This window comes from Manis pentadactyla, chromosome 2 (assembly GCF_030020395.1).
Source record: "Manis pentadactyla isolate mManPen7 chromosome 2, mManPen7.hap1, whole genome shotgun sequence".
NCBI classification, from domain to species: Eukaryota; Metazoa; Chordata; class Mammalia; order Pholidota; family Manidae; genus Manis; species Manis pentadactyla.
In genome coordinates this window covers 32,402,317-32,424,997 of record NC_080020.1, presented here as the reverse complement: position 1 = coordinate 32,424,997, position 22,681 = coordinate 32,402,317, and the positions used below count along the sequence as shown (strand labels likewise).

General features: G+C 46.3%; 2 protein-coding genes across 2 annotated transcripts in view; one reads left to right on the top strand and one right to left on the bottom strand.

The window, feature by feature from the left end:
* CYFIP2 (cytoplasmic FMR1 interacting protein 2) overlaps positions 1-22,681 on the bottom strand; it is a 127,888-nt gene that overhangs the window by 34,561 nt on the left and 70,646 nt on the right. Inside the window, exons 23-26 of the mRNA XM_036913222.2 lie at positions 18,402-18,601; positions 16,694-16,781; positions 1,858-2,001; positions 355-445 (exon numbers count right to left, since the gene is read on the bottom strand). Coding sequence (XP_036769117.1) covers positions 355-445; positions 1,858-2,001; positions 16,694-16,781; positions 18,402-18,601 — 523 coding nt within the window. The remainder of the gene's footprint in view (positions 1-354; positions 446-1,857; positions 2,002-16,693; positions 16,782-18,401; positions 18,602-22,681) is intronic.
* On the top strand, positions 12,725-16,591 carry FNDC9 (fibronectin type III domain containing 9). The gene is made up of 2 exons (XM_036913511.2): positions 12,725-12,994; positions 14,984-16,591. The coding sequence occupies exon 2, from the start codon at positions 14,991-14,993 to the stop codon at positions 15,681-15,683; it is 693 nt and encodes a 230-aa protein (XP_036769406.2). The 5' UTR covers positions 12,725-12,994; positions 14,984-14,990; the 3' UTR covers positions 15,684-16,591.

Sequence of the window (22,681 nt, the reverse complement as noted above, 5' to 3'; positions counted from 1 at the left end):
TACACCTAAGTGAAATCGTACGGTATTTGTCTTTGTCTGACTTCTGTCCCTTTTGCTGTTCAGTATTTAAACGTCGCACATTTGCTGCCCTCTGCTAGCTCCCAGCAGTCCTGTGAGGCAGGCCCAACAGGCGACATTCACCTTCACTGATGGAGGACGATACTACTGCCCAGAGGGATTAAGAATTGTTCAAGGCCCTCAAGCTGGTGGCAGCGGTAGGATGCAAGCCCAGCGCTCTGCAGGCCTGCATATGAGAGGAGCACATACTCCAAGGTGGACGGCTGGAGCCCTCCCACCGTGGCTGGGCCCGGAGTATTTCCCTATCACCACCCTGCCCTGTTGCCCATCACCAACCTGGGGAGCCATACTCATGCCGGGGCAGGCGGCAGATCTTGGGCATCACCTCAATCAGTGTTTTCACATACTGGAGAATGGTCCCTTGGAGCTGACAAAAGAGGAGCACAAGATGAGTGAAACAGGCCATCGCTGCTGCCCATGTGCCCCTCTGGGCTGAATGTGGGCCTCCTGGAGCGTGAGGGGGTTCTGTGCGGACTGTGGGTAGTTGCTGTGGACTCAATGTTTGTATCCCCCTAAAATTCATATGTTGAGACCCTGATCACCAACGCAGTGATATTGGGAGGTGGGGCCCTCATGATGGGATTAATGCCCCTCTAAGAAGAGACGAGAGAGGGATGATCTCTACCGTGGGAGGACACAGTGAGAAGGCAGCTGTGAACCAGGAGGCGTGGCCTCACTAGAGCCCACCGATGCTTGCACCCTGGTCCTGGACTTCTATTATCCAGAACTGTGAGGAATAAACATTTGTTGTGTAAGCCACCCAGTCTGCAGTATGTTTTCATATTAGCCCAAGCTGCCTGACAGTGAGGTGTCTCTCCCTGGGAGGTGGGAGCAGGTTCTTGCCCAAAGGTGGGGGACATCTGCCCTAGAGAAGGGAAATGGGCCTTTATAATATAGAACAAGGAGCTCTCTCTTACTTCCTTGGGCTCACAGACTTCCAGAAGGGGAATTTCTAGGTATGGGATCCTTCCTAGGGCTGGGGTACTTACATGAGCTCCAGACTAAGAGCTAAAATGAAATGAGGCCAGGAAGTTTGGAGGAGACACATCATCTAATTAAAGCATGGAAACTACACAGCACATTTATCCCTCCTGTATCCAAGGCGGACATCTTTAATCAATTTCCACATTTTCCTATATAACTCTGGATTCAACTTCACCATCTCTACCTACCCATGGCCCATACACAGCTGCCACAGGAGGAGTTAGCAGGTGAATCCCATTTGCTATTCCTGACATGGTTATATGGTACTTCAGTTATTACTCTTTTGTCACCTCAAAATTTCAGGAAAATCTTGTATAAATATTTCAGCTTTGTTTTAGCAGTGTTGTGGGGAACTAAATGAGGTTCAGATGATCATATCTGGGCAGATACAGGGTTCCCTTGAGGCCAGTACAGTATTGGTACCAGTGTTTAGCAAGAAATCCCAGGGGGAAAAAGCATGGTGATTGATTAGAGATGTCTGCCATGAGCACACGAGGGGAAGAGCACAGCACATGTGTCACAGATTTGCCACACTCAAATGAGAAAACACAGCACAGGAGGGGAGTGTGAGCAGTCAGTGGTAGGCCTCAAAGTCAGTCAAAATCAGGATTGTTGAGTTCAGTCATAAATATAAGCGGCGAGCTCTGGGTCAGAAAAATGAGAAGCAAAGCCACACATCAGAAGGTGCACAGAAATGTTAAGAGAAACCAAGGGATAAGGACAAAGGATTCCCGTGGTGATACCTATACACAGAGCTGAAGGCAGGTCCCAGGCCTTACTGAGGTCCGTCCTTACCAAGCTCTTGACGATCTTCAGCAGTTCCTCCATGACCACAGCGATGCCCTGGTAACCCAGGAGTCTGCAGATGGTCTTAAAATGAGGGGGCCCCACAAAGTTCCTGTAGGAGCTGTAGATGTGGCTGTAGGCAATGTTGAGAGGCTGGAAAACAGAGGTTGTAGCAAAGTAAGCAGCTGAGAACTGAATAGATGTGGCATGAGTGCTGGTGGGAGATGTTTTGCTGATACAAACCTGACGTCATCCACTCTCTCTCACGGGGAACCCTGTGAATGGGTTTGTAAGATTCTGGCCATGGAGAGAGATATGATCAATAACCACAGGATGGAGTACAGATCACTAGATGGAGAGGAGTTGCCTGGCCAAAGAGGAGAAAGGACTTCCGGGCAAATATCATTTTTACAGGGACTCCCGCCACGTATGACTGACTGTCTACATGCAAACCAGGACTTCTACAAACTGAGCCATGGGGTGAGGGTAAGACAGATAACTTCCTTTCTCTAGAGACATGTTTGGCACTAGAAGAACCATATGAAGACTCGATAGCTGATTCAACATTTTCTTCTATTTTTAATTGTCTCCATCTCTAACAGATGGGGTCTTGGGAATGAACTGGCCTGGCAGTCAGAAGCCTCTGCTAAGTGCATGGGAAATCACCTAGGCTTTTTAAGCCTCAGTTTCTTCATCTGTGAAATAAGGGGATTGGGTTAAATCAGGTGTTTCATAACTTTTCAAGTAGCAGTCCACAGGAAAGATGGAACCCAGTGTGTGAGACAAAACAGTTGTTCTGCTTGGGTGCCGACCGGGGGACTAGAGCCCCGGCCCCTTCTGTCATGCTCTGGACTCCGTGAGACACCTTCACTTAATTAGTGGACTCTCTTTAAGATCTCTTTCTGTCTGAGAATATATGACCAAAACATAAGGCCATCAGTTGTTCTCACATGGCTTATAAGACTCTAAAGTTATCATTGCCTTTGCTTTTGAAATGCTGCTACTTAGGGGAGCGCCTTATGCCAGGCATTGTGAAGACCTCCGGGTGCATCTCATTTAATCTACACAACAAATGTATGGATACACATAATTTTTAGCCCCATTTTACAGAGGAGGGGACTGAGGCTCAAGGTAGTTTGGTCCGGTCACACAATTCATAGGTAAACTGAGCCCTGATCTGAACCCAGGTAGGCTTGATTCCGAAGTCTGCGTTCTTCACCTCTACTTACAATGGTGGCCTTTGGAAGCTGGATTCTATTATAACCATATCTGGTCTTTTAGGTAAGGCTTCACTTTAAAACTTGGTTCTGAGTGTAGTTTTCCTACCTGGAATTATAAAAATTTGCAAATGGCAAATGCAAATATGGGAAGACCATAGCTGATATTCTGGTAGCTGAAATTCTCTATGTGTTGGCTAGTTAGAAATTCTATAGGAATTCAACAGGAATTGTAATGATGCTTTTGGAGGAATGCAAGATTCTCAACTACCTTTGGAGCCATCAGAGGACAACTTAATTATGCTCAGTCTAGGTTTTACATTAAGTATGTTCTACTATATACAAATTATTCTAAACTTTACAAAACAACCATCACAATTAGAGTACCCTCTAATAACAAGGATACATGAAGAACACAATTAGAGTACCCACTAATAACAAGGATACATGAAAAGCACAATTAGAGTACCCACTAATAACAACAATACGGGAGGAGTCAGAACACCCACTCATCCAGCAGGTTGAATAATAGTTCGTAAGCTAGTGCCCACATATAGGTTGGAATGTGAACAAGAGCAGCCTTCTGCAGTGAACACTGATGCACTGTCACAGCAAAGCCTGTCTGAACCTGGGGGAGGAAATCTTTTATATAGTTACTAGTGATTTCTAAATGTGATGGGGCAGGAATAGTTTGTGTAGGGAGGGGGATATAACTGACTTAAGAGCCTGGTGTTCACTGAGGTCAAAGTACAGCAAATCCTGGAAGCATATGAATCACCAAGCTTGATTTAGCAGATCACAGGGCCAGGCCATACCATTTTCCCATTTTACTGTCTCCGTAACAGGCCACCCTATCGTAAAGGGCTGGGATTAGGGTGAGGGGAGTGAGGTCCCTGGGGCCCTAAAGGTTAGGACATGCGTACTCTCCTAAGCGAGCATATCTTAGTTCTGGTCCTATTATTGAAGCTCCCATTCTGTATTCTCCTGTTTCCCATTCTAGGATTGAGGAGTATAAAGCAAACACCAAACAAATCAGGGCTTACCTCTGGCAGGGGAAGGACACTGACTAGAAGGGGCACAAAAGAACCTTGCAGTTGATGGAAATGCCTTACATGTTGCTTGGGTTGTTGACTAAACAGAAGTATACATTTGTCAAAACTCATGAAACTGTATGTACACTTATGACCTGTGCATGTTATGCACTGAATGGCTGTATCCTCCTAAAATTCATATGCTGAAATCCTAACTCCAAATGTGATGGTATTAGGAGGTGGAACCTCTGGGAGGTAATTAAGTCATGAGGGTGGAGTCTTCATGAATGGGATTAATGCCCTTGTAAGAAGACAGCTAGAGCTTGCTCGCTCACTCTGTTCTCCTTCATGGGGGATGCAGTGGGAAGGCTATCTGTAAACCAGGAGGTGGGGCCTCGCCAGACCTGATCTGCCAGTGCCATCATCTTGGACTTGCCAGCCTCTGGGTAATAAATACATGTTGTTTAAATCACCTAGTCTATGGTATTTTTGTTATCCTTGGCCTTAAACCAAGATAGCACAGCTGAGGGAATGCACCAAATATGCAATTTTTATTCGATAATTACAGTATTATTAAGATGGAAGCTAACAGCAGACTGCCGAGTAGCAGCCCTCACAGCTGCAAGTGTCCACACGGAGGTTGAGAAACACGGCAGAGGTGGCTGGAAGGGAGCCCTGTACATATGCGTACTCTCCCCTCAGAGGTTCAAGCCCCAATGCTGTCTGCTGGGTGCTCATGCTGATTAGCAGTCTTCCTAACCCTCACTCCCACCCAAGGAGCTTCCAGTACAAGCTTCCTGGGAAGCACAGGTGAAAATACATTCAGATGGATGGAAACTCTTCAGCAGCCCTCCTCAGTCCTGGGCAGGGGAGGAGAATAATTTTACAATTGTTTAAAAGGGTTTAAGAAGTTCCCCATACAGACCCATTCAATGCACACAGGAGGCCTCTTGTTAAGGTTCCTACATCAGTCTTGGATTCTGGTCTAGACCAGAAGTTTAGGCCTCCTTGATGGCCAGAGGTCAGGAAGGATGGCCTGAAACAGCAGAATTCAACTCCTCCTTCTGAGTGGACAGCTCCCCACACTCCCCCACCCCTCCCAGGACACCACATCCATGCAAGAGGAAACACACTCACATGCTGGAGAGGGCATGCACACACCCCCGCAGGGCACCCGTCTGACCTGCTGGCTCAACAGGAGGCTGGGCCCTATTGAGAATATGTGGGAGTAGGGGAGCCTGGGCATTTTCTGAGGTTGGGCAAAGAAAAACAGGAAGGCAATATGATGTGAGGTGTTGAAAACTCACTACTAATCTCTGACACTGAGCTGAGCCTGCGGACTCAGGTTACAGCCAATGGGCCTGCCTTAGAAGCTAATTATGCATCCTGTTTAGAATCCTCACTCACAATCAGTGCTTAAATCCATACTGCACAAAATAGATAACTTTATGAGATCTCAATAAATAAACAATCCTGATTCAGGAATTTAAGCCACATTACTAATATGTGACATAGATGCGCATTTAAAAAAAAAAGGCAAAATAGTACTTTAAGGAGAGAGAAAGAATGGGGAGTTTGATCTGGCAGATCTGAGTACTGTAATATTATCTGTATACAGACTTTAAAAAGATTGTAAAATAGGCATAGAAGTTATCATTTTCACCATTTTTAAAGTGCTGCAGACTTTTAGTCCTAAGGTCTCTCATCAGATGGTAAACACAGCCAGGCACTGCAAACAATGAGGTCTATTTATTCGGTGAACTTAATTTGCAACTAATTTGCATCTCACTTTCTGGAATCACAATTGCTGTTTTCAGAGATCCCAAGAGGAATTAAAAGTGTTTCTAATTTCCTGTTTTAGTTAAAATTTCTCTAATGTTCCTTGAACAATCTGAATACCATCAGCCCAGAAACACAAACAGGGCTCTCTAAATCAGGGTGGAGAGCTGCAGCTCAACTCTGTCAAAGCCCTCCAGATAACGATGGCTCAGTAAATGAATGCCATGGCAACAGCACTGTCGGGAAAGATCACAGGTTAAGAGGGGTTAACCAACTGATAGATTCTGAGTTACAGGTTCAAATCCATTGCTAGGGTTGGGTAAAACTGCTGATGTTTCTGTCTGTCTCTTCTTGGCATTCAGTGAGAAGAAAGGCTGAGTCTCCATCTGGGTTCCTTCTTGGTCTTCTTGGCTCAGGGGAGGGAAAATTCAAGGGAGTTGCTGTAGAGACCTCTAAAGATGATGCTCCTCTTTTCTTGTGTCATGAATAAAGTCTTTTGGAGAAGGTAAGAGGGAGAACAGGGACCCATCTTCCTGTTTGTAGATGTCAGACTGAAGCTTTAATACTTAGAGATGCTAACATTTTTGAAGGAAACCGATGTTATCACTTTTTAAATAACCTATACCCATATGATAGGCAAGTGTATAACGCTTCTCTGTGTATGAATAGTTCCACACAGTAATTCCTTTATCACTATCCATCTGTACTAGTTTTCTGTGGCTGTTGTAACAAATTACCATAAACCTGGTAAAACAACAGAAATTTATTCTCTCATAGTTTTGGAATCCCTGATCCAAGATCGGAATCACTGGGCCAAATTCAAGATGTCAGCAGGGCCACACTCCCTCCAGAGACTCACTGGGGGACCATTTCTTGCCTCTACCAGCTTCTGGGGCACCAGCGATGCCCTGAGTTGTGGCAGCCTCACTCCAATTTTCAAATCTCTCTTGAGATTTGGGCTTCTCCTCTGTATGTGTGTAACTTCTGTGTGTCTCCCTCTGTTAAGGACACATGATGGATTTTGGACCCATCTTGATAACCCAGGATAATCCTCCCATCTCAAGATCCTTCACTTAATCACGTCCGTAAAGCCCTTTTCTCCAGTTTGCAGGATGAGGACCTGCTATCTAGCCCCCACTGTCGGCTACTACACCAGGTAAGGCAGGTCCAATCACCCCTATGCTGTACAGGAGGAATCTAAGCAAAGTTAAATAACTCGCCCAAGGTAGAATACAGGATATTACACCGTATATATCAACTGTGGCCATATGACAAAGCTCTTCTGGAGTGGGGGATTCATACTGCTGTGCAGCCTGGGAGTGCCATGTGGACATGAGAACAGCGGGGCCAATGCAGGCTCCCCTGCTCAGGCTGTGGGGGGCGTGCTGGCAGCAGGGCACGGACCCGGCTGGGATGAGCCCAGCAGGATGTGGCAAAGCACTAGGTCCCGGGGTCTGAGGACTCTGACCTAGTGGAGAGGACACTGCGAGAGGATGACCCATTTCCCTGAGGTCAAATCACGGCTCAGACAAGGGCAATGTTTAGCTAGAGACAACTATACCAAACAAAAGATCACATCAACAATTTCTAAAGACTGAAAAGTCATTGGGAAATTACTGGTGCAATTTAAGGACTGATTTGTGCCACAATCTCTATCACCTGGAAGGTAGTTTTAGGATAGACTCTCATTTACTCAGAGAATATGTTTAAAGGGTTGACTCATAAACTAATTTCAGTTATTAGACTACTTGTTAAATGTTTTTTATATTTAATATCATCCCTAACTCTAAATGAAGAGCTCTGAGAGCTCTGAGTCAGGGGTACCTGACCCCAGACTCCAGAGCAGGAGACTTCAGAAAAGGACACTTGCTGACAGTATTTTTCCAAATGTATTCGGTGTTTTCCCTACTTCTGTCGGCTACACTGAGGTAGTTGGATGTCCCTCTGAAGTCTTTTACTTCCTTGCCTGTTCCCATCATTCTGGAATCTACTATACTGCTGGTTCCTGTCCCTACTCCTCAAGAGAAGCTGACCACAAGGCAAAGAGTTGTTCTGGGCTTTTGCTGACTGAAGAACAGCATAAGCAGAAGAGCAGAGCACCGCAGAGGCTGGCCAGGAGCTCCAGCTCCAGGGACCGACGGAGCCAGGCTCAGAGCATTCCTCTGCTACAACCCTGCTTTGTGATGATGGTCAAGTTAATTAACCTCTCAGAGCCTTGATCTCCCCCTTTGTACAATGGGGGACCTTCCTCAAAGTTGCTGCATGGACAAAACAAGAAAACACAGGTATAATGCACCAAAATGTTCTCAGTGGTTATTTCTGAATTGTATGAGTTTGCTGTCTTTGACTTTTAAAATATTAATGTATGCATGGTTATATATATATTTAAAAATGATAAAGCTGTTTTATACTGTGCTGATGGACAGTGACTGCAATGGGGTGGACAGGACTTGATAATATGGGTGAGTGTTAGAACCATAACATTGCTCATGTGAAACCTTCATAAGATTGTGTATCTATGATACCTTAATTAAAATAATAATAAAACTGTTTTCAGAAAAAATGAGGAAGTGTCACGCAGGGTGCACACCTTGCCCACAGCTTCTGGATGAAGTTACAGCCACCTCAGGAAATGGCTCTGTCCCACTGACCTTTTCTTTTTAATAACGTAGCTATTCCTGAGCCCAGCACTTTACAGAGATGGGGTCAGCTCACTTCCACATTAACACACTAAGGCAGTAATTTTGATATTTGCATTTACAGAGGAGTTATGCAGGTATATAAAAGTGAGGGAATTTGTCCAAGCCCACACTGGCAGCATTTGAACCTACCTGGGATTTCAGGGCCTGTACTCTGCACCACTACCTTCTCCTGGGTGCCAGTCAGCTTTGGGGCCGAGGTATGCCCTCACATCATCCCTTTACTGCCACCTTCTGGAAGGGCACAGGGACTCAGACCTTGGCGGATGTCCCCGGGCAGTAATTTACTATTGTAAACAACCAGGGCTCTCCTGGCCCCACAGCTGAAGAGGCTACATACAATTCAGATATGCTGCAGAAGGGGCCTCCCTAAAGGTGGAGAAAGAGTGAGTGTGGCTGGGGTGCGATCCCCTGAGGCAAGCGTCCCCAGATGACTTGTCTCATTCACCAAAGGCTGCACTGACTTCTCTGGGGGCTGCTGGTGACTGGTGACAGCCCAAAGGAGCAGGGCCAGCCCTGGCCTCAGAGCCAGGGACCCGGTTTCCCCTCCAGGCTCTGCTGCTAATCATTACATGGCCTGAGGAATGCCCGTCCTTCTCTAGGGATCTGTGAAAAACAGGACTTCTAGGCCTCTGTGCCTTAACTTCTCAAATAAAAAGCTCAGTGTTAAAAATGGCATCCAGGAGCACTCAAAATAAATTCCCATTTTCTGCGTCAAAGGCTTGAATTCCACCTCGCCACTCCACAGGCCCCTAACTTGGGTGTATTCCGCTCAAAATAACCCTCTCACAAAAGGCACCTGCAAACTACCATGTTGGCCTTTCAGTGGAGGGGACGCTTTTACGCTCGGCAGGGAGTCACCATTAGCACACATTACAGCAGATTTTAGACAAGCCCCTGGGAAGACCGAATGCCATGGGTAAGCCACAGAGTAAGCGTGTACTCAGGGGACCCTGGGCTCCCTGACACTCCAGACCTCAGAGCCCCTTGGCCAGGAGAGAGTCTGCGACGCACCAGGCAATGCGTCACAACTTTCTGGATCACTGACGTGAGTCACAAGGAGACTCTCGTGCGTTCTCTGCGATACTCTGACTAAGGACCAAGAAGAAAAGGCTGACTTTTAAAAACGTAGTATGTGTAAAATATTTCAGGTCTAAATCTATATGAGCAAGGGCTGCTGCAACAAATTACCACAAACTTGGTGGCGTAAGATGACAGAACTTCATTCTCTTTTTCAGACGTGCTCTGTGATCTCCCCAATGGAATGGTAGCCACATTTCTAGGTTGAGGGGAACAGGGAGGTGCGGACTCTCAGAGACAGATGAACCTTTGTGGGAAATGGAAAAGGGCAAGGAAGCAAAGTAGGATTCTTGAAAGAAAAGGAACTTTGGGATCAACCAATTGGGGGTAATAAACAGCTTCCACTTCTGGTGGGAACTCTGACTGACAGACTAGTAAGCAGTTTCTGGGAATGCTTGTGTGGAGAAGGACTCCAAGGCCATGTATAGATTCCTCTCTTCTAAAGGATCCACCCCAAAACTACTAGAGCTAATAACTGAATTCAGCAAAGTTGCAGGATAACACAATTAATACACAGAAATCTATGGCATTCCTATATACTAACAAAGAACTAGAAGAAAAGTCAGAAAAACAATTCCATTTACAATTGCATCAAAAAGAATAAAATACGTAGGAATAAACCTAACCAAGGAGGCAAAAGACCTATACCCTGAGAACTACTAGACACCCATGAGAGAAATTAAAGAAGACACCAATAAACGGAAATACATCCCGTGCTCATGGGTAGGCAGAATTAATATTGTCAAAATGGCCATCCTGCCTAAAGCAATCTACTATCAAAATAACAACAGCATTCTTCAAAGAACTAGAACAAAGAGTTCTAAAATTCATATGGAACTGCAAAAGACCCCAAATAGCCAAAGCAATCCTGAGAAGGAAGATTAAAGCAGGACGATTATGCTCCCCAATTTCCAGCTCTGCTACAAAGCCACAGTAATCAAGACAATTTGGTACTGGCACAAGAACAGACTCATAGATCAATGGAACAGACTGGAGAGCCCAGATACAGACCCACACATATGCGACCAATTAATATATGATAAAGGAGCCATGAACATACAATGGGGAAATGACAGCCTCTTCAACAACTGGTGTTGGCAAAGCTGGACAGCTACATGTAAGAGAATGAAACTGGATTACTGTCTAACTCCATATACAAAAGTAAACTTGAAATTGATCAAAGACCTGAATGTTAAGTCATGAAAACATAAAACTCTTAGAAGAAAACAGAGGGAAAAATCTCATGAATATAAACATGAGCAATGTTTTCCTGAGCACATCTCCTCAGGTAAAGCAAACAAAAGCAAAAATGAACAAGCGGGACTACATCAAACAAAAAAGTTTCTGTACAGCAAAGGACACCATCAGTAGAACAAAAAGGCATCCTTTATGGCATCATCCCAGTATGGGAGAATATATTGGTAAATGACATATCTGATAAGGGGTTAACACCCAAAATATGTAAAGAACTCATGCCTCGACACCCAAAAAGCAAATAACCCAATCAAAAAATGGGCCCAGGATATGAACAGACACTTCTCCAAAGAAGAAATTCAGATGGCCAACAGGCACATGAAAAGATGCTCCACATCGCTAATTATCAGGGAAATGCAAATTAAAACCACAATGAGGTATCACCTCACGCCAGTTAGTATGGCCAACATCCAAAAGACAAGGAACAAATGCTGGTGAGGATGTGGAGAAAGGGGAACCCTCCTACACTGTTGGTGGGAATGTAAATTAGTTCAACCATTGTGGAAAGCAATATGGAGGTTCCTCAAAAAACTAAAAATAGAAATACCTTTTGACCCAGGAATTCCACTCCTAGGAATTTACCCAAAAAAAACAAGATCCCAGATTCAAAAAGACATATGCACCCCTTTGTTTATCGCAGCACTATTCACAATAGCCAAGATATGGAAGCAACCTAAGTGGCCATCAGTAGGTGAATGGATAAAGAAGATGTGGTACATATACACAATGGAATATTATTCAGCCATAAGAAGAAAACAAATCCTACCATTTGCAACAACATGGATGGAGCTAGAGGGTATTATGCTCAGTGAAATAAGCCAGGCGGAGAAAGAAAAGTACCAAATGATTTCACTCATCTGTGGGGTGTAACAACAAGCAAAACTGAAGGAACAAAACAACAGCAGACTCACAGACTCCAAGAAGGGACTAGTGGTTATGAAAGGGAAGGTGGTGGGGAGGGAGGGAGAAAGGGATTAAGGGGCATTACGTTTAGGACACATAATGTAGTGGGGGGCATGGGGAAGGCAGCGTAGCACAGAGAAGACAAGTAGTGACTCTATAGCAGCTTACTATGTTTATGGACAGTGACTGCAATGGGGTGTGTGGGGGAGACTTGATAATATGAATAAATGTAATAACCACAGTGTTGCTCATGTGAATCCTTTATAAGACTGTATTTCAATGATACCTTAATTTAAAAAATCTCCCCTTTCCTTTCTCTTTTAAAGATACTGGTCACTGGATTTAGGGTTCCTCCTAAATCCCGAATGATAGCATTTCAAGATCCTGAATTAATTAAATCTGCAAAGAGCCCATTTCCAAATAAGGTCATATTCTGAGATTCTTTGTGGACCTGACTTTTGGGGGGACACTCAAACCAAACCAGTATCAGTACCATGATGGCTTAGCAAGCCTGACAGAGGTTCAGGACTGGTAGGGGTTGTACTCATGTTTTCTACCTACTATCCTGATCAACCCAAATCCAAGCTTTACAGATGATGGACCTGAGGCCCAGAGAATAAAAGGGTCTTGCCCAGCATCATACAACCAAGTAATTCCACAGCAGACAACAATACAGAGGTGAGGTGCAGGGGATATACATAGGAGGTGCAGGGCTGAGGGGGTGGGAGATGAGGATGAAGTTCAGTGGTGGGATAACTGAGACAGGCGTCTTTGCATTTGAAATCATTGTTTAAAGAGGGTCTAGATGGGTCAAAAAACAACTAGCCAATTAGAGAGAAAATACAGCAGTCTTGGAAGAAATAGTACCATTCCAAGGACTGGTTTGCAGGGGACTATTTTCCCTTTTTTGGCCAAAGGAAAGAGCTCCTCTCACTGGGCAAAAGCCTTTCCAGACTGGTCCCTGAAAGCATCGTGCATACAGATGCCTGCTGGTTGCCATGGTGAATGATGCTGATCTGAAGAAATGAATAATGTGAGCACTGGGGGCGACAGTGGGATTACTCAGACCGGCTGGAGAGACATCAAGGAGAGCCCAGAGCAGAGGAGGGGAGAAGCCACTATCAGCTTTGGTCTGCTCTGCCTCTGAGCGCTGTGCTCTAACCAGACCCACCACAAGCATCAGGTAAGGGACATAAACGGCTCTTCTTGGAGATGGAAGTGGCTTTTCCTTTTACACTCTGTTTGGAAGAAGGCTGGGCAATGGTAATATGAATATCTAAAAATAGGGGGGATTTAGAAACAGAAGCAAAGGAAGAAAAATAAGTAAGGGTGACTGACTTGGTTCCCAAAACTGACGACGATGCTGGTGTTTTGACAGAAAGTCCTTAAAAATGTCTGTTGTTGGGAACTCAGTCTGCAGACAGCCAGGAGCAGATGCAAGGCAAATAGGAGAAAAGATTAATGAAAAGAAACAGGATTTCTGATCACCTCCGATGGAAGGGTTTTACGAAGGCCATTGCCTCTGCACCTTAAGTAATGAATTAAGCTCTTTTCACTGTGGTGGGAAGTGTGTTTATGGGGATGTGTGGGGTGGGGTGGATGGATGTGTATGAGAAGGATCCGGACAGAGGGAGTGCGAATATGCAGTCTCCTTTGCAATGACCTTCCCTGGAGGGATCTGAGCACACCTCTCTTGTCCTTCATCATTACCTATGCTTCTGGGAAGAAATTTCCAGCCAAATAGAAGGGAACTGTACCTGAGCACTTCAGTTCACTGTCACCTTTAGAGAAGAAAAACAAGGACTGAAAAATCACGCAATGCTATGCATTTTCCTGCAACTCACCTTCTCTAGGAATATTGGCATGAAAACAAAAGGTTGGAGGGAGGAGAGAAAGCAGCTCGTAATGGAATACAGTTTGGCCTACTATCTAATTCAGGTTAAAATCAGATCGACTGATTTTTTTCCTAATCATTGTAATCTAAAACAAAACCATCTGTATTTCACGTGGGAGAAGAGGTGCAGAGACTAGAGCTGCGTGAGACCCATATGTGAACATACACAGGCTGAAAATGGCTGTCCCTGAATTTTAGATCCGGGGAAATTCAGTGGAGGGCAACTGTATCTCTCAAAGAGATAGAATTCAGGAGAGACTAAAAAGGCTTGAAGAAGGCTCTCTCCTACCAAAGCAAGAGGGCTGGCAATCTGAAGAGGGTTCATTTGATTTATCTGGAAAAACAGCAATTGGGTCTTAGTACCAGCATCTCATTTCACAATCACTTTCAAAACCCAGCAGCCTTGCATTTGGAAATCCAGTGGTTAAGTGGCTTTGAGTCTTCCTCTTACCTATTAGCTGAGTGATATCAGATTGCTCATCTGCAAAATGGGGATCTAGATCAGAGGGTGTGATGGAGAACAAAGGAGATTTATTGTATGTTAAGCATCTAGCATAACCTGTGACACCGCAACTACTCACTCATGTTTGGTTATTACCATTACCAACATTCATATACCAGTAGTATTGTTAAATAGTAGCAGTTATGCTGGTATTAGCAGCTGACTGTCTTGACCTGTGAAACTAATTTCCTGGGTATCTTGGGCTTTGAACAAACAAAACATGAGCAGAGGCTTTGGGAAGAAATCAGCTGCCAACGAGTGATGACGCAAATCTTCTCTATGGGCAACAGAACTGGAAGGCTAAAAAAAGCAGCGGGCAGAATGTTCTAGATGACTGAGCTTGCAGCACCTGGAGCAGAAGCGGGAGGTCCAGGGGGGCTATTGTAGGTGAAACAACTGCTTGTCTTAGAGCTCACAGACCTTCGGTGACTAAAGGGGATTCTGAGTTGTCCTGATTACTCCTTTGATTGCCTTTTTTTCTTTTTTTAAGGGTTGTGAACAATGTTGTACTTGAAGGCTGAGCCAGGCAGGGTGAGGCTGAGGGATGTGGGCCTGAAGTCCTCCAGCTTCGGCCTGAGACACCCCTGATCTGCACTTTTGTTCTTGCGTTTCTCATTTATGCCTAGCTGAGTAACATGATCTCTTGGCTTCCATTCCTATGTCTGTAAAATGAGGGCAACATTAGTCCCCACCTTGAATGTCCAGTAAAGGTGACTGTGATTATCCTAACTGATTACTACGTAAGGGGCTGTCACGCTCTTTGATTCTGGTTTCAGGATCAGGATGAACATCGAAGTTGGGAACGTGTCTTATACGGGAGCCATCATTTCCTGGTCGTCCTCGGAGCCCTGCCTGGAGGACTATTACCATATTATGTACAGGCCCAACTGGAACAGCATCTTCTCCGGCTACCTTCGCTACAGCTTCCACCACGAGGAGAAGGTGCCTCGCACCATCAGCTCTGTGGTGCTGGAACACCTCGCCCCTTCCACCCTCTACTTCCTGTGCATCAGCTGCAAGAAGATTGCCTTCCCCTACAGGCACTACTGCACCATGTTCCACACCCTGGATAAGAGTCCGCTGGCTGCGGGAAGCTCCCTGGTGGACCCCCAAATCTCCCTTTGGGTGCTGATGGCCATTCTGCTGGCCTGCTTCACAGCCGTCTTGGCTTTCATCTGCCTGCAGTTCTGGTGCATCCGCTGCCACGAGCCTCGCTGGTCTTACCGAGCCGGCCACATGGAGGAGGCCAATGGGTTGGTGAGATGGCCAGAGGAGGTCCCAGCTCTGGGCCAGAGGGAGGAAGATGTGCAGGGGCTCCCCCTGGAGGAAATGCCACGCAAGAACTCTGGAGCCGAAGCGGAACCAGGAGCTGGAGCCCAAGTCGGTGCCGCTGCCACCCGGGATGCCCCTGACATGCGTGCCTTACAGAGGGAGGGTGGTGACCGTCCGGCCATACTGCCTCGTTTTGGGGAGTAACAGGTGGGAAGGGGGCAGCTCCACACAGTAGTCTTCTGTAAAATGTGCTTCTAGACTATATGTCTTGGTTCATCCCACTTCCAAGTCTTGGGCTCCTGACCTCAAGGAGGACCTTTTCTAACACCGTTTATTTACCAGGTTAGTTCCTCTTCTAAGGCCATCTGTGCTTACTTTTTGAAAAGGAGGTCAAAGGTGGCCATTTTTATTCCATTACAAAGAAAATTGTTGGCTTTGCTGTTGTTGATGTGTCACCTTACAGTGGGTTCACGCATACACACAGTACATATTCACAGCGTTGGTGACACTTTGTGAACGTTGTTCCCCTTTTCCCACCCTGGTGTGGAAATGGAACTTAAGGGGAGTAGAGATAACACCTGTTTTAATCTCTGATGCATCCCAGCATATAGAATCTAGCCCAGTTGGATCTATAGTGGGGTACTTAATAAACGTCTGCTTAATGACTGGCAAAGGACTGAAGGTCTAGATTAGGGCACCATCTGGGATGTTCAGTCGGGATGTGTGCTGTGAACAAGGCAGCAACAAGAAGAAGGCCTGTCTCCTAGCTCCAGCTCCAGCTCTAGCTCCCGCTCCCGCCTTCTGGGATTTCCTTCAGCCTCTGCCTTCCCAACCATGTCCTGTCTGCCAATCCCTTATATTTATGGGGCACAAAATTCCAGAATCACAGGATGATACTGCAATGAATCAGTCGAGCAACTGGAGGAAGTGGATGCCAGGATGAGAAGCCCTACACGCCTATCTCCCCACTCACCTCAGTGAAGTCCTTTCTGGTAGTTCCTGCCCAAGATCCAGCCCCCCAGGTCTGTGTGCACCCGTACCCCTGCTAGCAGCAACAAATAAAGATGAATATACTCGCAGTTGTTTCTGCTTGGATCTCATTGCTGCCTCTGTGTTGGCACCTTCTTGCTTTTCTGATGCAGGGGACACTATGCCATTTGTTCTTTCCCACTAGCACCTCTTGGAAGTAGGACAGGGGCAAGAAGACTACGTACCTTGGACCCATAGAGGTAATAAGGCTGGACGTTGGCAGGTTTATCTCTTTGTGGTTCTTGGGTGAAAGGAATGGCAGTTCGGACAAAACTAGTAGGAGACAAAAGAAGGGGCAAGAATTAACCGGGTCCTAATATTCTTCTTCACGGGACACGTTGGAGTGGGAGCCTTTCTTGACCAGGTACAATCACACGGTTTCTTAGGTGGCTGCCTGTAAGGGTACTAAACCCTCTGACAAACCCATTCAATTATTGTCTCCTTTCCAGAGATGGGCAAACAGCAGTCCAGATTCACAGGCTGGACTCTGGACTTGTGGCTGCTCAGAAGGACAGCAGGCAAGAAAGTGAGAATGGACTGGGCCTGAAAACAGCCTTCTCCAGGGCTCTATCCCTTTACCCCCAGCCTGGTTTCTTAAGAGCAGGATTCTGCAGACTCTTTCTGCAAGCCAGATGGTCTCTATTGCAATCACTCTGCTGGTGGTGTGAAAGCACCCCTAAATGTGAATGAGTAAACATGGCTGAGTGCCAATAAAACTTTGTGAATTTCAAATATCTTCCACTTACTACCAAATAACAGTTCTTTGGATTTTTTTCCCAACCATTTAAAAAGTCAGTATACTCTTAGCTCATGGGCTACACAAAAACAGTTGGCAACTAGACACAGCTTGTGGGCCATAGTTTAGGGATGTCTGATCAAGAGGACTAAGTCTCAAATCTTTAGAGAACAGGAAGTCTGTTGTGCTAAGTGTGTGGATTCAGGCTCATATGTGGGTACCTCCCAGAGCATTCCATTCATTCAACATAATTATTTAATACTGGCCATGAGCCAGGACCTGAGGATAGTGAGAGGACCAGTCCACACATGCATTTTTGCATATTCTTATGTTCTTGTTTTATACACGAATATACGTTTTACCTCTTCTATCAGACTTTGAAGCTCTGCGGGGATAAGGCATTAAGTCTTGTCTCTACCTCAGTGCCTGACCCAGGGCTGTGTGCACCTCGCAGGAGACATGTTCTGCTGGGTCATGAGCACGTGTGCTCTGCAAATGTATGCCTATTTTGCATGAATGTGTTCACATGTGTGGATGTCCTCATAAAAGTACAACCTGGTCAGGTCACTCTCCTTGCTCAAGCTCTTCCAAGGCTCATGAATGCTTGAGCCTCAGGTGGCTGGCGGAGCAGCGCACAGTCTGGCTCCTGCTACCTCCTGCATCCTGCCTTGTCTCTTGTGGTGCCATTCCCTATCCCGTCTGCTCCCCGCTCACCAGCCAAGTACTCTTCTCTTGCCCTTCTGCCTTATTTACTCCTACTCATTCTTCACATCTCAACTCAAGCATTACTTCCTTGGAGGAGGAAGCCTGTCTGAGGTCTGCAGCTGCCGGGACTGGATCACGTGGTACCACTCTCTCTCTCCTGGTGGCAGGCTTTCTTCCACCTCCAGGTTCACTGGTTATAACAACACATTTGTTGTGCAGCTGTTTGATCACCTGTCCTCCTCTAGGCTGAAGGCTCCAAGAGGCAGGACCAGGTCTGCTTGCTCCCCATGTCACCCCGCCTCCGGCACAGAGCCTGCACCTGGGACGGGCTCCAGGAGGCATTTGCTGCATGAATGAACTGACCGTCTGTGCCGGGCCTAGCTTGGAGGAGGCAGCGGGCTGCTCTTCTGCCCCCACCCTGCCCAGCCCCCTTTGCACAAGGACTCCCTTACCGGTTGGTAGACCCATTGTAGCAGTAGTTGGGGAGGAAGTCAAAGTTCAGCTCCCAGAAGACATGCAGGGTGATGCGGCCATAGGGCGCGGACACGTTGTGATTGGCCTCCCGGAACATGGCATCAAAGCTGTCCAAGGTCATGTGCTTACACAGCAGCCGGTGTGTGAGCCGGTTGATCTCCAGCAGCCACTCCAGCTCCTGCCCAGGGAGAGAAGCGTGGCTGCTTCGGGCTTCCACACACCTTACACACATGTGCTGCTCTATTGTGCAGATTCCTTTCAGGCAGGTGAGAGCCCCTCAGATGACCTCCTAACTGCTGATGTGAAGACTAGGGCCCCCAGAGTGACATGTGACACTTCTTCTGAGGAGTGGCAATATTGCCAAACTATGCTGAGGGAGGCTGCATGGCTGCTCTGAGAAGGGGACCACAGATCATAGCAAATGCCCGGTCTGCATACTTGGAGTACTACTTACTTACTATTAGGTTGGATCATATGAAACTACTAGCTCTTCAGGTCAAATGCCACTAAGTATTAAGTAATTTCATATGGTTCAATCTAACATGTGCCAAGCAGTATCCTAAACACTTTACATGTGTACTTCATTCAATGCTCAGAAACTGCTGTGAGGTCAGCATCCCAATGTCCTTTCTCTACACATAAAGGAACTAGGGCTTTGAGAAGTAACTTGGCTTCAAAAGCAGGAAGTTGGCCCCCAGAGTCTACAAACCACTATATACTACAGAAATTTTTAGAAGAGCTGGGGCAGTACACCCCCTCTGGGGACTCCTCCCATGTGCCTCAGTCACACAGGGGTTGGGTACACACGCTGGCAAAGGGGCAGCTATGAGAAAGGCGCCAAGGACCTGTGTGAGGCGCAGGCCCTGACCGTTTAGAATCCCACCTTCAGGCAGAGAGCGGCAGCAGAGTGGGGAATATGTGGACATTACACGTCACTGCATTTGTGAGAAGGTAAAAGGACAGTGAAACCCTCTGGGCTCACTTTAGTCCCTGTTGCACTGCTGTCAAAAAGACCCAAAGCATAATCTTGTGTAGAGAGAGAAGGCATTCTCTTGTGATGCTCAAGGACACTCCTCTATGGTGGGTAAGCCACCTGTCGAGGTGGCTACTGCCCCCATTTCATGGAGGGGAAAACCGAGGCCCAGCAGCTGAAGAAACTTGCCCGAGATCACCCAGGGAACACAGGGTTTAAGAAGTGACCCCAGGTCTCCTGATTCCAAGTCACATGTTTGACCTCCTTGACCCAGCTGCCTGGAATAAAGAAGCAACTGCTCAGAAAGCCCTTTGAAAAGTAAAGATGGTTTTACAACATAAAAGCTAAAAAGACACACCCAGGAGTGAAAGGGCCAGCTTTAATGGCCGGGACACGATGCTAAGTGGTTTATGGTCACAGGAGGCAGCCCCACACCAGGGCTTCAATTTTATTCTTATCAGTCACAAGACCCCCCTAATACTGTTTGGGGTCCCAGGTAGGGCTTCTCAGCCAAAGCAAGTAGGGACCATCCGAGCCCACAGGAGAGAACATCCTTGGGGGCTCCTCACGTGGGCTCCCCAGGAAGGGCCTACTCTCCTGGGGCCCACGGTCCTCACCTGATAAACACAAGCTTGGTTTCGTTCCCAGCCAAAACTGGTGTGCTCAAGCAGAGACCCCAGACCACGCTTCCAATCTTGGAGCTTTGTTGGTCTGAAACTCAAAATCTGTGGCTCTCCGTTAGGGCTACAGAACTAGATCAAAGCTTGCAAACTTGGATGCTGCAGTGATCAGACAGGTCAGATATGTGAGACAAGCTGGGGTGGGAGGGGGCCTGGGGCTGGGCTGTCTGTGCACTGGAGAGCCCTTGCTGTTCAGGGGGGAGCTGCTACTGAGCCCCATCCAATGGCTGCCACGCCAACTGTCGCCATGTTGCAATGGGACTTAGTGATGGCAGAGTCTGCCATATTTCAACAGAAGGTCGAAAACTCTATTTTAATTCTGGAATAGCAGCTGGACTCCCAGTCATTGTGCACCATGAAGAAACTGAAGAGCAGAAATACAGAATCAGCTCTCCACTTCTGTCTTCTGGGGCCTAGCTAGCTGGACTGTCTCTTTGTTCTCATTCATTTAGAAAGGGCAAAAAAATTTTTTAAATAAATAAAATAATAAATGGGATAAATGCTAATGAGTTTATTTCTAAAGTCACTGAGTGCCCTGGCACACTGCAGTGGCCTGTCACTGGGAAGATGCCTGCAGATGAGAAACTGGGGAACAATTTCTGTTCTAGTGTTCTGGGATTTTAACAGTCTCACAAATGCACGTCAGTGTTTATGAGGGAGACTGAAGGAGAGAACACTCAACTCTGCTGATGTGGGGCTCCTGGACGTGTAGGCCCACTTTTCCATCATGCTACAGTATAGAATGTTTGTTACATAATCCAAACCGTGTTTTTGCATCAGCTGGGTCCCTCTAGCCTTTAAATCAGAAGAAGGTACTTGTGTGTGGGGTGCCAGGCTCAGTGCATCAAGGCTCAGGTTTAGAAGGCCACGTGAGTGGTTCGGATGCCTTCTGCGACAGTATCTTTCTTTAATAAAGTCAGTTCGGTGAGGGGCAACAGAAAGTAGCAGAACTGGGAAAATAAAACACCTAACTGGGCAACTTCTGTGAAGTAGTGGGAAGAGCTCTTCAGGGAACCAGAAAACCTTAGCAGCTCAGTGGCCCCAGGTAGAGAAGAACAGGGGTCTTGACCTTGGGCACGCAAAGGCCTGGTAGGTCACACACATGAATGAGCCTGTGGGCACACCCAGCTAATGGGAACATCTGGTCACTTCTAGAGAACTGCTGCCTTCTGGGAAGGCCGATCTGATGTTGCCAGAGCTTCTGCAGTTTTATTCGAATTCTCCTAAATGTTAAATGTTGGTTCAAAATTTCAAATATGCTCTGCAGCTGAAACAAAACACAGCCTGCAGGCTGCCAGCTCTCAACTTCACATCTGATCCGTCTGAGAATCTTTTTGCTCAGCTGTGCAGGATGAGGGTGACTGACTTAGGAAGTCTCTGTAACGCTCCTCCCAGCTTGGCATCGAGCCGCCCTGTCTCAGAATGGAGTTTTCTAAGGTGGAGGGAAGAGCAGAGGGGAGCACATTCTTCAGTTTGTTTCTCAGAAGAGGCAGAAGCTTCTCAGCCAAGGCAAGTAGGGGCCATCTGACCCCTGCGGCTCCTCCACGTAGGCTCCCCAGGAAGGCTTTACTCTCCTGGGGCCATGGTCCTCACCTGATAAACACAAGCTTTCACCGCTTGTTTTGGTCTTGTTCCCAGCTAAAAGAACATTCAGTGCCTTTCAAGGGGAGGAAAAGGCCATGGACACCCACCTGCACCCAAACCAGTTTTTCCATGAGATACACTCATTCGTTACTGGGAAACTTGAGGATACAGATAAACAACACTTGCAGATAATCATGCTAACATTTGGCATAAACAAAGACCAATCTATTTCTTATAATACATCTCCCAGAAGAATGTGTGCTATATTATAGTCTCTTAAAGCAAGTGACCCAGGACTTAGGTGAGCAGCTGGGTCAAGTCCTCCACAACATGTTGCTGAAAATTCATCCCAAGAACATTTCATTGCAGTGCACATATCCTATGATCCTCTCATCTTTTTAAAAAATAAGCTATTATTATCAGAGAAATGCAAATTAAAACTACAATGAGGTATCACCTCACACCAGTAAGGATGGCTGCCATCCAAAAGACAAACAACAACAAATGTTGGCAAGGCTGTGGAGAAAGGGGAACCCTCCTACACTGCTGGTGGGAACGTAAATTAGTTCAACCATTGTGGAAAGCAGTATGGAGGTTCATCAAAACGCTCAAAACAGACTTACCATTTGACCCAGGAATTGCACTCCTAGGAATTTACCCTAAGAATGCAGCAATCAAGTTTGAGAAAGACCAATGCACCCCTATGTTTATCGCAGCACTATTTACAATTGCCAGGAACTGGAAGCAACCTAAATGTCCATCGATAGATGAATGGATAAAGAAGATGTGGTACATATACACAATGGAATACTACTCAGCCATAAGAAAAGGGCAAATCCTACCATTTGCAGCAACATGGATGGAGCTGGAGGGTATTATGCTCAGTGAAACAAGCCAAGTGGAGAAAGAGAAATACCAAATGATTTCACTCATCTGTGGAATATAACTACAAAGGAAAAACTGAAGGAACAAAACAGCAACAGAATCACAGAACTCAACAATGGACTAACAGGTACCAAAG